This window comes from Prenolepis imparis, unplaced genomic scaffold (assembly GCF_030444845.1).
Source record: "Prenolepis imparis isolate NDT839.2.m4 unplaced genomic scaffold, iyPreImpa1.0 SCAF_7, whole genome shotgun sequence".
Lineage (NCBI taxonomy): Eukaryota > Metazoa > Arthropoda > Insecta > Hymenoptera > Formicidae > Prenolepis > Prenolepis imparis.
The window spans coordinates 14,516,451-14,530,579 of record NW_028141165.1 but is presented as its reverse complement, the minus strand read 5'-3'; the positions used below and the strand labels follow the sequence as shown (position 1 = coordinate 14,530,579).

The following is a 14,129-nucleotide window of genomic DNA, read 5'->3' as shown; positions in this document are numbered from 1 at the left end:
ATTGATTTAGAAAATTTTCTCGTAAAATAGTCAAATGATTCGTGACATCAAAAATAAAAGCAATTGTAAATTTCCACATTTTATATGTAAATTTTGTACATACAATATGAATTTGAAATTAATTTGAATTTTAAATAAAATTTATTTATTAGAGTTAAATTGATTTATCAAATAGAATTATAAATTTATTTAAATAGAAAGCGATATGCGAATATCGAATAATTCATCGATAATTGATATATGAAATACTGATTCGATAATTGACAATTTATTATTATATGTATATAGTTTCTCTTTCGCTATGTCCCATTGAATAATATCCTATTCAATTATATGATTGTAGATGTAATAAGTTAATTCCAGGCTTAATTTCTTATGACTCAACATTACAAGAAGACTATATGAATTCTGAAATCTAAAAATCGATTCGACAGAGAAAGAGAGAGAGATATCTCATATCTTCTTCAATTATATATTCATATATCTTCAATTATATTCATATATCTTCTTCAAGCAATATTATAATATATCTTTTTCAATTATTTATATATGTATTTTCTTTAATTATTCAAACTTTATATCGTTGAGATATCGAAACTTATTAATATGAAAAAAAAATTCTATTTTTAGGGAGAGAGAGAGAGAGAGAGAGAGGGTTATCTTAAACTTTAATCTTCTGTAAACACTTCATTTTCGTTTCTTCAATCAATTATTCTAACACAATTTTACTTACGAAAATGTGTATATTTCGGAATACAAAAATACTTCCAAAAAAGTTCTCTTAAGCAGTTTGTGGAAAAATGAATAGAAATCAACAAGAATTAGTCAACGTAAAGTTTGGAGCTTTTTTTTATTATTTGGAATACGTTATCAGAAAGAGATGTTACATGATGCTGAATATTCTTATTGTTAGAGAGTATCTGCGTCATACAAAAAGAATCGCACACACGCACATACGCGTGAGTTTCAAAGAAAATAATTTAATCATTTTTTTCTTTAATTTTTTTCGCGTTTTAGCTTTGCTATAAAACACACATTTTTCATTAATATATTTTTATTAATTTTAAACAGTTTTCGTTAGCGAGTTTCCTGTTAAAAAAAAAGGAAAAATGAATTGAATCGTTTTAGAGAAATATCAATGGTCTAATAAAAAAATCGTTTAATTACTTTATCTATAATTTTATTCAGATGAAAGCACCACGAAGTAGCACTAAAAAGAACTAGAGAAAGAGATATAAAAGTAAAACGTAAATAGTATGATTTGTAGCGAAATGAATGTGATGTTTAAGCGACCATGAACGTCAAATACGTATATCCGGTTTCATGAATCATCGGTATATTCTTGAGAACTACATAGGCGCGTAAAATATTCGTGCACGAAGATATTCATGAATGACGTGGCTATTGATATAGTTGCGAGATCGACAATAAAATTAATGCTACGATATCAGTTTTGAATCTTATAATAATAGAAGTAAACTTATTTAAATAATAAAAATTGTTAAAAACCTACAATTTGTCCTGAGGGAAAAATGTCCATATATATAATCAAATATAAATATATAAATAATTATATTTTCATGTTTTTTTTTTTTTTTAATCTCTGTTTGAATATACAGAAAAAATAATAAAAAAATAATAAAAATATAATTAGAAGAATAATTTTCATATTGGTTTTTGAAAAATAAAATTTGGAAAAGTGAGAAAGAATTATTCATATACATATATATATAATTATATGTAAATTTATATATGATTATATATGAATAATTTTGTCTTTTTTCAAATTTTACTTTTCCTAAAAAAAACATGAAAATTGTTCAAATTATTTTTCAATTATTCTTCATATTATTTTTCCTATACATACGAACAGAGATTATACATATATATAAGAAAAAGAAAAAATATATGGACATATTTTATACATATACAATAATTATATATTTAATTACAGAATGAACTCTTGTTTTTTCCAAGGTTTTCAAGAAAAAATTCGCTACTTTTTGAAAGATAAAAAATCTAAAAAATTTTGACTAAATTGATGCAAAAATACGCTTTTGTTTTGTGTTACATAATATTATTATTTTATTTTATAATTTGCCTCTTTTTATCATTTTCTTTCTCTCTTTCTCTCTCTATCCTTTTCCCTTATTCCTCCCTCGCTCCATCCCTCTGTCTCTCTCTCTTTCTATCTCTATTTCTTACAATGTTTATTAATATTTTCTCTTTTAACAAATCACGAAAATGTTTGTTTTAGATCTTGGAAAATCAAATGTAATATATAAGATTAGTTATTTAATTTTTTCATGCGATTATCTTCAAACCTAAATAATCGTTTTAAACAAACTAAATTAAAATTACATATATTACATACACTCACAAAGAAGAGAGAGAGAGAGAGAGAGAGAGAGAGAGAGAAAGAGCTTTTTCGAAAGACAAAGACATTTTATAGATAATATAACTTTCTGCACATAAAAAATATGTTCCTGAAACTTAAAGAAACCCCATACCTATATATTTTTTCAATAAATAAAATCTGAGATATTTGAATCATATATTTTTTGTAAATTTATAGTCTTATGCACAGACAAATTGACTCACAATTTATAATATATGTAGCTGTATGCGTGTATGTCAATCAAAATTACAAATTTAAAAAAATAACTAGAATATGTAAATTTTATAAGCTATAACTCTATAATAAAAGAAAAATATATATATAATTTCTTCAAAAAAAAAAAAAAAACAATAATAATGATAAATTTCAAATCTCTCATAAACAATTCTGCTAGAACACAAATATACATACATATATTATTTATTTATATACACATATATTTATAATTTTCTTACTATCTCTTTTAAACATATAATAGAATGTACAATCTTGATCTATAAAAAATTTTGTCTCGAACGGCTATAATCTTAGAGATAATGCGGAAAGACAAAAAAAATCGTGACTCATCCTGCATAATCCGTATAAGCCGGAAAGGGACTTAATTCATTCAGAGCGTGACGCGGCAATAACGCCAATTCAAACGATATACGAGACAATGATGACTTCTCACTCACTTTTATCCATTATATGGAAAACATATATACATATGTATATATATATATATATATATGTACAAATATATATATATATATCGCGTGTTCATGCAGAATCCATTGTTACCGGAGAGAACAAATGTAGCCTCTCGCTGCGTCCGTATCGGATAAACGCGAAATGTCGATCCGATTGACGCCGTCGCATTAATCGCACGTGCTGCGGCTCCCATTCACGCTTACCCCCACCCTTCGCGTAACGCGCTCGCGATTGGTCGGCGCGGATGGGCCGGCGGCGCCGTCGCGCTCCCGATTGGCCGCGCATTTACTCCCGCGTACTATATACACGCGCCGGAGTGGAAGAGCGCGAGCGAGAAAGAGAGAGAAAGCCGGTCGCTAACACTATGAATAGAACCAAAGCCCAGGTCAAGGCGCGCGAAGAGCGTGGCGAAACGTCTCTTTAGACGGTTTTCGCTTTAGGAGTTTGCGCGAACGGAACCGTCACATTCGATCTCGATTCTATATCTCGCAATATGGCCGTATCGTCATCGTGCCACACGCGGTCGGCGCCTCCGGCTCGCCAAGCTCATCCTGGATCGCACGTCAGTCACACCGTATTCCCGCTCCTGGCGTATTTACTGCTGATGAAAGGTATCGATCAAACAAGCGCGGAAAATCAGCCTTATGCGTTCACCCACCATCATACATAGACACACACACACACACATATCATACATATGCTCTGCATATCCGTTACTCTGTTATCGCATCAACTGGAAAACAGGATGTGATTTATTTGTGACTTCCAGATATGTAGTAGTGCTGTTTAGGATGGTGCATGTATGTATATATACATATATGCATGCATATATACGTATGTATGTGGTGTGCTGCTGATCATGGCTGACAAATGACAATCGGTACATTTGTCTTATCTCCCCATCCTCGTTTTCATCTGTCAAATTTATTTATGTCTTTCACTGTACGATTTTCTTCTTGTCTCATTCATTTAGATTTAATTAATTTGTTTATTGTTTACTGTTAGAACATGAGACACCTTCCTTTACTGAATCACGAAAATGTGTGCTTATGCAACTTTTTTCTTCAGGAGGATAGAGACTGTCTAGGAAATATGTCAATTCTATAGAGTTACAGTATATATAGAGATCGTGTATATAATTATAAAAAAAATTTGCATATAATATTTACCACATTACAATACTTGTAATATGTAGTAAAATGTGTATATTCTATGTATGTAATATTATTATTTTTATTATAGACGGTACGAGTATTTCCTTGACTCATTACGCAAATGATGTAAATTATTATGATTCAACAATCAACAACAGCGATAATATAAATCCTGTGGAAAAATTTTATTTCATCAGCGAACAAACGTGGCATAAGAATACGGTAGTGCCAATCTCCTTATTGCCATCTACAAAGGGAATGCCTGCGAGATCTCATCACAGGTAATACTTACATGTTGTATAAGAATTCACAATATATCAACAATAATTTTATTATATTTCATGAAATATATTTCAGATAATATTTTATGAAATATATTTTAAGATATATTGTCTTTTATCTCAAAGTATTTTAAACTTAGGATCCGGCAGTCCATGACTGGACTGGATGATGCTGGAATGGATCTCCAAGTGGCTCAGCTCAGTAGTCAATCAGACAAGGGAGTACATTCTAAGATTGCGCTATCATGGCTAGATTGGCAATTGCCTTTCTTCGTGACGCTTTTTGTCATCACGGGCACTATTCTTTTTACATTTCTAGTAAGTACATATTATATTTATTTCTTTGTGTAGTACAAGAAACAAATATATATATATATGGAAAGAGATCTTCTCTCCTTCAAAAATAAATAATTATTTGAAAAATTTATATAAATCGGAGAGATTTGATTTATATATATATATATATTTACACTATTGGAATTCGATTGGACATCTAGCATATTACATAATGAAAAACATGTGAGAAAGAGAGAAATTGCTGAAATGTTTTTTATTAAAAAATTCAATAATACTATCAATTTACAAAAGGACACAGACAGCTTGAATAATATTTACGACAAAATAATAAAGGTCGTCTAACCCGGTTTAACGTCTATTTCACTCAGTATTGACGAATATGTGAAACAATATGACAGTTTCTCTCTTTCAAATTTGACAAATTAAGTCTTTTAATAATAGACATTTATGATGATTGAGTTGAGCTTTATATTCTACACGAAAGTATGTTTTCTTTTTCTTTTTACCTTTTTACTTTTTTAATGATTTCAATCGTTAATTATTGATATATTCTTCCAATTTATGTCACTTGATAAGGACCACAACCACATGGTCGAAACGTCGTGATTTTCAAATAAATATATTTTTGGCTAGTTTGGTCGACTAATTTTGTTACCTTTTATTTTTTCTTCGACTAGCGACTCAAAAGTACTACACTATTGGATTGTTTATAATCATACAATAATAATTAAATACTTTTTAATAGATCTTGTTATGGCTGCGGAAACAAATGTCGCGTGAAAAAGATACTGAAGATGGTGATCGGCACGGTTTAGTGGAGGAAGGTGCCATTTGCCAGTCAGACAAGTCGAGTAAAGATGCAAAGGGATCTATGGAAGCCAAATGGGTTCACGAAGTATTTGCAAAGCAATCTACATCCGCACACTCGTTACAACCAGTTCTTCAAACAACAGGTTTACCAGAGGTAACAAATCTACCAATATAATTTTATTATGTATCAAATTACAGGGTGTTTATTCTCTAGTAAAATCGGGAATTATCAGGAATTTTTTTTTACTTTAAAAAATCTGAAAATTCTCATGGAATTTTGTTGAGATTTAGGGAATTTTTAAAAAAAATTGCTTTTTTGATCATTTTACTCTTATTTAACACTTATGAAACATATGTCTAACATATCTCTATAATATTTAAGTTTTTATTAAAATCTCATATGATTTTATTGATAATCTCTTTTTAATATCAATTAAGTTTCATAGAAAATTGTTTTTTAATAATAAAATTCAAGTTTTTAATAATAAATCAATCTTAAGACATTTATAATAAATTATTTTATATTTTATATTTTTATTTTATATTTTTGTGCATATATCTTTAACTTAGATAGTAATATATTACATTTTGTTGTCAAAATTAATTTTACGATTAATAAATCAATGTTAAATGCTAGAAAGACTATATTCTTGGTAACTTTCTTTGCAATTGTATGAATGGAAAACATTTAAAAACGCATACAATAAAGAAACTCATTTTAAAAAGTTACATTATCTACAAATTTTCTTATTCTATCTGGAATTTCAAACAAAAAGTCCTGAAAGATCATGGAATTCTTTTAAGATTTGAATAGACACCCTGAATATTGTGATAGGAATACTTCATATATATTTTTTTACATTACAGGTAATGTCCGTCGCGACACCTGAACGTAGACCGGAAGCGATACGTATAAAAGCGAAGGGATTATTGGAACGACGTGGTTCGAGCACCAGTTTGACCATAGAACTAGCACAAGCTCCTGAAAGTCCACCACATATGGTCACTCCCACTCGAGAATGTACGGCGGAAGAATTTTTATTGAGCGCAGGAAATGTATTGTCGAGAGCACAGCTGAAGAGAGCTGTTAACGATCCAGCAACATTGTACAAGGAATTTTGGGAGGTGCCATTGAATCTCCCAGAGAAGGTGGATGTTTGCGGTTCAGGAGTGAAAAATCGATACTGCTCCGTTTTGCCCAATCCGCAATCGAGAGTGATTCTACCAGGTTTCTCTGATGATCCTCTTGCCGGCTACATAAACGCCAACTACATCCGCGTATGTAAAATTATATATATTAGTTAATATATGTTTAAAAAATGGCTAATAGAGCCAAAATGCGAATTAAAAAACTAAATAATTTTAGGCACTGTTTATTAGTTCAAAATTAAACGTTTCGGTCCCACTTTGAACTATTTTTAGTAACTGCATAGCAAAAAAAACATACAAACGGAAATAAAATTCATGTAAAAAAGTAGATGTCTACAAAAATATGCATAAATATGTATTAGATTGATGCACAAAACTTGAAAATTCCTTGATGTATACATAATGTAATAATGCATAAATTTTTTTGTCAAGTTGCACGAATTAAAAGCTACTAATAGATCAAATAAATTGTAGGGATACGACGGCGAGGACGGTAGATATATCGCGACACAGGGACCATTAGCTCACACGATAGCGGATTTCTGGAGAATGATCTGGGCGGAAAAAGTTCCTGTAATTGTCATGATAACTAGATTACACGAAGCGTCTAAAGCCAAGTGTGACGCATATTTTCCCTTCGACGTAAACAGCCGTATACAAGCTGGACCTTTTACCATTATCGTTAACTATATCGATATGAAGGATGGATATACCATCAGAACAATAGAAATTAGACATGAAGGAGAACGGAGGCATTTGCAGCATTACTGGTATAATAATTATTATTATCCCATTATCTTTTTATTTTTAAATACTCTAGTTTTCACTTAAATTGTTCAATTCCTCGAGTTTATCTATATATTCATCTGGTTGCAAGAAATTCTAATCGGATCTCTGATCATCAATTTTGCCTCTATAGCTCATTACTCATCTCGCCTTCGGCGAATATTTTTGGAAGATAAATTTATTTACATGTGTCACAAGTAATAATCGATCACGCGATGTTTAAGCAGAAATTACTGGTGACGAAAAATTATAATAAGAATCGAAGACTTTTTTCTACAGCTTGCATTACCATAGAATATTTTATATATATTTTATTATTGAATTTTATATATTTTTTAATATATATTTTTTATATATATTAAAATATAGGTATGATTCATGGCCGGATCATGCCGTACCACAAACTGCAGACGCGCTTGTCAGCATGGCTGCAGAAGTAAACTCTTTACCAGGACCAGTGGTCGTTCACTGTAGCGCCGGTATAGGACGGACCGGCTGTTTTATAGCGTTAGCGATAGGAATGATACAACTCGTGAGAGATGGAAATGTCGACGTGTTGGGTCTTCTATGCCAAATGAGGTAAGGCTTTAATAAGCTTTGGATACGAAACACTTGATGGATTTCTCACGAGAATAAACGAGTATCTTTTATAATATTTTTTTAGATATGACAGGGGAGGAATGGTGCAAACAGCTGAACAGTATGAATTTCTTCATAGAGCACTTTATCTTTTTGAGCAGACGTTAGACAGTAGTAAACCGTCGACCTCGAGCGATTGAACGGATATTATTTTATATTTCTTTCTCTTTTTTCTTTTCTTGAAAGAGGATTTATTATTGCCTACGAGAGAATATCACTTCACACAGATGTGCACAAGTGTGTGCGCATGTGTGTAATTCTAAAACCTGTTAATTTATAACGAATCTCAATGGTCAATCTATGAACTGGCGCTCCGATCTTTATCTCAATATTCGGACGAGTTGAAACTCGTTTAACAAGCTGCCATTTACTATACTGCCATGACAAATCGTTGACAATTAATATCAATCTCAAAGCTCAAGAGGAGAAAAAGGAGTGAATTTTTTTTAAGCAAGTGCTTCTTGAAACTGAGGTATCACAAAAAGCTTAATATGGAGAAAAAATATTTATGTTTAGAGAGAGTGACGCACGATATGAATCGCGCGATGCATACGCTTAAATCAAGATCAGATTGTGTATATATATGTATATGTATACAATATATGTATATGTACATATATATATATGTATATACACACGCACACACGAAGAGTGTTAATATATATATATATATATATATATATATATATAAATTAATATAAAATCTTCACAGACGCGGCGATAATATATTCGCGATTAGTATCATAATTTGTATTTAAAGATCAGTTACTAAACCTGGAAACTATAATTTTCTATACATTCCTCGTATATTATAAAATAGTTAATAAGTTCTAAATAACTTTTAAACGCGCAAACATATATAGAAAGAAACGTTTTTGTGACTATAGCAATTATGATACTAATATTACGATATTCTTCGCTATAGCACTACAATAAAATAGATAAATGAAAAAAATTTACTAAACTGTTCCAACGTGTAAGAGTTAAAGTTAATCGTAATAACTATTGGTTTGATTGGAATTACAGTTAAATCCATAATACGTGAATAACAGTAAAAATAATTACTAATTTATGGGACCCAAATCGATTAGATATCGTCCTATTTCTAGTTCCTACTTGATTTTAAAATATCCCTTTCTGATTTTTACTTTTGTTTAATTCTTGTTGACTAAGACTGAAGGGTAGTACAATATAATAATAGAAAAGAAAAAGAAAATTGATCTTGGTGATTAAAAGATCTTAATAAATGTGCATCATTTTTTATTTTTAAATTAATTTATAACAATACCTACACAATTATTATATTGAACAAATATTAATTTTTGATAGTTAAATATAAATTAAATCTGTTGTATCTATGTATAGTCTATACAAGTAATTATATAAGTGAATTATATTAAACTTTTAAGTTGGAATGTACAACATCTTTCTTGATTATTATATGAACTTCATACATTCTTTGACTAATTTGGAATCATTATTTTCTTTATATAAATATCCAGACACTAAGTTTTTAATTTAAATTAATTGAAAATATAAGGGTCTTTCCGTAAACTAAGCTTCAGAAATACTATTAAATAGATAAAATCATATTTTTCAATTAGTTTTAAATAGGCTATATTTTTATTTTTAAAATTTGAATTTAAGATTTTTATGAAGAGATGTGTAATAATACAGATTAAAAGAATTACAAAAAGCAGATAAAATTTTTCTCTACATTATCATATATAAATTTTAAATTGGCCAAGGAATACACTATACATTCAGCTTTCATGAAATGTTGACAAGACACTTCGACCATAAGTATATTTTGCTCCAACAACAATGCATTTACTTATCAAATTGACACTTATTTAATACAATAATTGTTTAGTTTACAAATTGATTTAATAATGAAAAATCTTTAGCAATTAAAAGTGAATTTTTATTAATTCCAAAAGAATATATTATAAAAAAATTATATATAAATTTATATTATATACATGTATTTCTTGTTCTTGTATTTTATGTATAAAAATGTATTTATATATATATTTATTTTACATTAATTCATTAATATATTAAAATTGAATTGTTACAATATTAGCTGATAATTATATAAAGTCGAAAATATATTTTTGAAAGCATAAATATCCATTATTTAATATTTTGAAAGCGTAAATAATGGATATATTTACACTTCCAAAATATTAAATTTATATAAATATATATATATATATATATACAAATTTTATTTAAGTGTGCGAGATGAATTGGATTTAATATAAATTTGGATTATCACCGCGAATTTACATGACAATAAACGATTATTGCACCATTAATATTATTTATTAGTTGAAAGCATTTGATTCGGCTGCTAATATCTTTTAAGCTATTTATTAATAGAATAATCTTATACACACACAAATGACACACGTACATAATAACAAAATTTTTTCTATAGTATCAACTCGAATTATATCTAAATCCATGGTATATATTAAACGTGCGAGATTTTGCGAGATCTTAGCGACTATAGTTCTCTTCTTATGTAATCAAATTTTGACTATTTCTCGAACTTATCTTCGATAAACTCAATCTATCAGTTAAAACAGAATAAGATGTATTTAGCTTTTGTGTGTACACAAAAAGCATATAACAATTTCGCATATGTGCTGCAAAGAAAGTGAAGCTCTTCAATATATCTAGATAATTCATCTAGAAATTTGGGCGGTCGAATCTTTTTTTTTTCGAAAATTTTCAAATTCAATATTATATATAAAGATTTGAATTGCTTTGAACATTATTTGAAAAGAGAAATTCTTGAAAGTCATAAAAATTTGAAAATGTTAAAAGAGAGTCTTGAATACTAAAAAATGTTTTTTGTATGTATATATTTGTATACAATATCTAAATGTATTCAATTATATATCTGAAATGTATAAGAATACAATTATCCTCTACATTTGTATGAAGGAAGTATAGAGAATGGATTGAAACAATAATGAGTGTCGTAAAGGAAAAAATATATTTTGTTATTGTTTATACAAAAACAGTATCTTACTTGTATTGAATCTCTTATTAATAATTAGATCTGATTTATAGAAAATTTTTTTACATGGCATTGATGTTCACAGATCAACGTCAAATATTTATTGCTTATTTTTAGAGAGAGAGAGAGAGAGAGAAAGAGAGCACATTCACTTTTCAATTTTTCAATATTCTAAAAATTCTCTATTTATATAAGTACAAAATAGAATTATTTATAAAGTATCTCAAAAATTAATTCAAAGTTTCTTGCAAAAATATGAATTTTTATATATTATATTTAAAACTATACTGTGTAACAATAGTGTTGATTTTTAAGACTTTCAAGTCAAAACTCAAATTTCTAAGACTCAAAATTTTCAGAACCTCTTGTCATCGAATAATATTCAAAACGATTCGAGATTTTCAATATTATATTTAGCAATGTATTTGAATCCATTGCTCCATATATCGCTTGTTATTCATTCAAATTATTGATGCCTCGAAAAACATATATGTATATATATATGTATATAAATAATATATATATTTACATGCATACACACACGTAAGTATATAAATATACATATGTGTTTATATATTAAAATGTACATAAATTGTACAGAAAGAAAAGTATATCTAAGAGAGTATGTATTTGTGTAAGACAAAAAAAATATATATATATATATTTATGAATGCGCAAAGCCGCAAGTGACTTAGCATAGATGTATAAATAAGCGATGGTAATAACAATAACAACAATAATAATAACAATGGTAAATAACAACAATAACATAACAATAATTTAGTAACCCCTTGGTGTTCAATTGTACTTGTGTGATGTAATAAATGTTTATAGTATCCATGAAAATGTATCAAACTTTGATATTGTGTAACGCTAAAAGGAGGGTAGAACAAACACAGATCTCTCTCTATAACTTTTCTAATTTAATTTGATTTAATTTTTAATTTAATTTAATTTTAATTTAATTTTTTGCAATATTAACAATTTATTTTTAACTATTAAACTGCAGCAAAAAGGAACAAAATTGTGAAATTGCTGTTAGTTTTAGTTTTTGAACATTATTAATATACGATAATAAAAATAAGAAATTTTATATAAAAAAATTTCTGTTACTTAAATTACAAAGGCAACGTTAAATTAAATCAGTTGATAAATTGAATATTTTCTAAAATTTTAACAAATTTAATTACTTAATTAAGTTATTCAAAAACAAATAGTTCAAATATTTACTTTCTAATCTTCTTTTTTTCACACATAAAGTAAATATGATATAGTTCTATTAAATTTGTAGCTTATTAAATTGGTAAATCTGCTATAGTCTAAAAGAGAAAAAAGCAGATAATTAAATTAGCAATTTTTATGCAAGAAATGCTAATTTATTTACTATTTATTTATTTAATCATATATTTATATCCGTTGTTTATTATTTATATATAGTAATAAGACAGAATGTTATATTAATAGAATATGTGTAAATAAATTATAAAAATTATTAGTGATTGTGTAAGACATAAAGTTTAACTTTATTTTGGTCTATAATTAGAGAATAATTATAGCTATATAATAGCTCTTATTATAGGCGCATTATTTATTTTGATGTTTAAACTTTGCTTTAAACTGATGCGCTTATCTTTCTGAGATATTATTCTTTTGAATTTTCCGAAATTTTTCCGACAACTGTTCCCTTCGATTTTTCATAGATTTTTGTATATTAATTTTTCGCGCGCGATTGTTCGACGAGAACGAGACTATAACTTCAAATCACGTGATTGAGCCGTTTTCTACAATGAAACAGCTGGTTCAGAATAGCGTGTCATACACATATATAGCGAAAAGCACACAGAATAACGGGAGTTTAGTCTAGTTAGGGACGTTAAGGATTCCGTAAGTTTAGGGGTCTTTGACAATTCGCATTTTATTGTTTATATTGTGGATAAATGTCCTAATTTTATCGATTTAAGTAAAAATAATAAATAAAAAATAAACATATTGAACACATGTACAAAATCAATATGATGGATGGAAAGATATAAAATTATTCTTTCAAATATACGGAAAAATTTTTGAAATATTAATAATGGATTGATTATAAATAATAATTTTATAAAGTTAAGAAGGAATTTAAATATTTATAGATATATGTATATATATGTATATATACATATTTATAATTTATATATATATATATATACATATATATATATATATATATATATATGTATAAAACCCTCAATGAAAATGTCATTCATATATATAAACATAATAATAAGAGTGACTTTAATATTCAAATTTTGAGAATAGTTTCCAGGATGAGAAACGTTCGGTATATTATTATTTATTAATTAATATTTAATTGTACATAATTAATTTATCATATAAATGAGACTCACCGATTCAATTCGCAGCAGCGGAGTTGCAAACTGTAAAATATAATAAATACATATGAAAATTATTGTATAACGAAATTTAAAATAATTGATATTTCGAAAAAATAAAATAATTATTTACATTGAGTTTCTCTTATTCGATATTTATTAAATACATATTTAATTAAAAACTTACATTATTTTTATCAAAAAAAATTTTTTTAGATATAAACTTTTTTATAAAATTTGATAAGTAAAAATTAAATTTCTTTTATAAATAATTTAAATAATAATTTTTCATATTAAGTACAAAAAATACACCTTGCAAATATGAGTATATATTTAATATTAAACTTAAATAAAGAGTAATAAATAAATAATAATCTAATAAAATATATAATAAATAAATTATTTACCATATATAGTTGTTCCGCCGATGCCTCGGGCCTCCTCCTCGTCGAAGAAGCTTCGAAAACACTTGCACTCGCGTTACTTTTTTTCGTTCGCGACGCGCGGCGACGCCCGGGT

The 14,129-nt window shown here is 27.6% G+C and overlaps 1 protein-coding gene across 2 annotated transcripts; it reads left to right on the top strand.

The window, feature by feature from the left end:
• The first annotated feature begins 3,386 nt into the window (after window positions 1–3,386).
• Window positions 3,387–10,321, top strand: LOC145938498 (tyrosine-protein phosphatase non-receptor type 5). Of its 2 annotated transcripts, none has more exons than XM_083042181.1 (8): window positions 3,387–3,699; window positions 4,331–4,523; window positions 4,664–4,841; window positions 5,566–5,784; window positions 6,498–6,908; window positions 7,254–7,549; window positions 7,935–8,144; window positions 8,230–10,321. In XM_083042181.1, exons 1-8 carry the CDS (start codon window positions 3,582–3,584, stop codon window positions 8,342–8,344), a joined length of 1,740 nt encoding a protein of 579 aa, XP_082898307.1. In that variant the 5' UTR covers window positions 3,387–3,581; the 3' UTR covers window positions 8,345–10,321. The 2 variants fall into 2 exon arrangements, with proteins under 2 accessions (XP_082898307.1, XP_082898308.1); XM_083042182.1 differs by lacking the exon at window positions 3,387–3,699 and adding an exon at window positions 3,769–3,968.
• The last annotated feature ends 3,808 nt before the right edge of the window (window positions 10,322–14,129 follow it).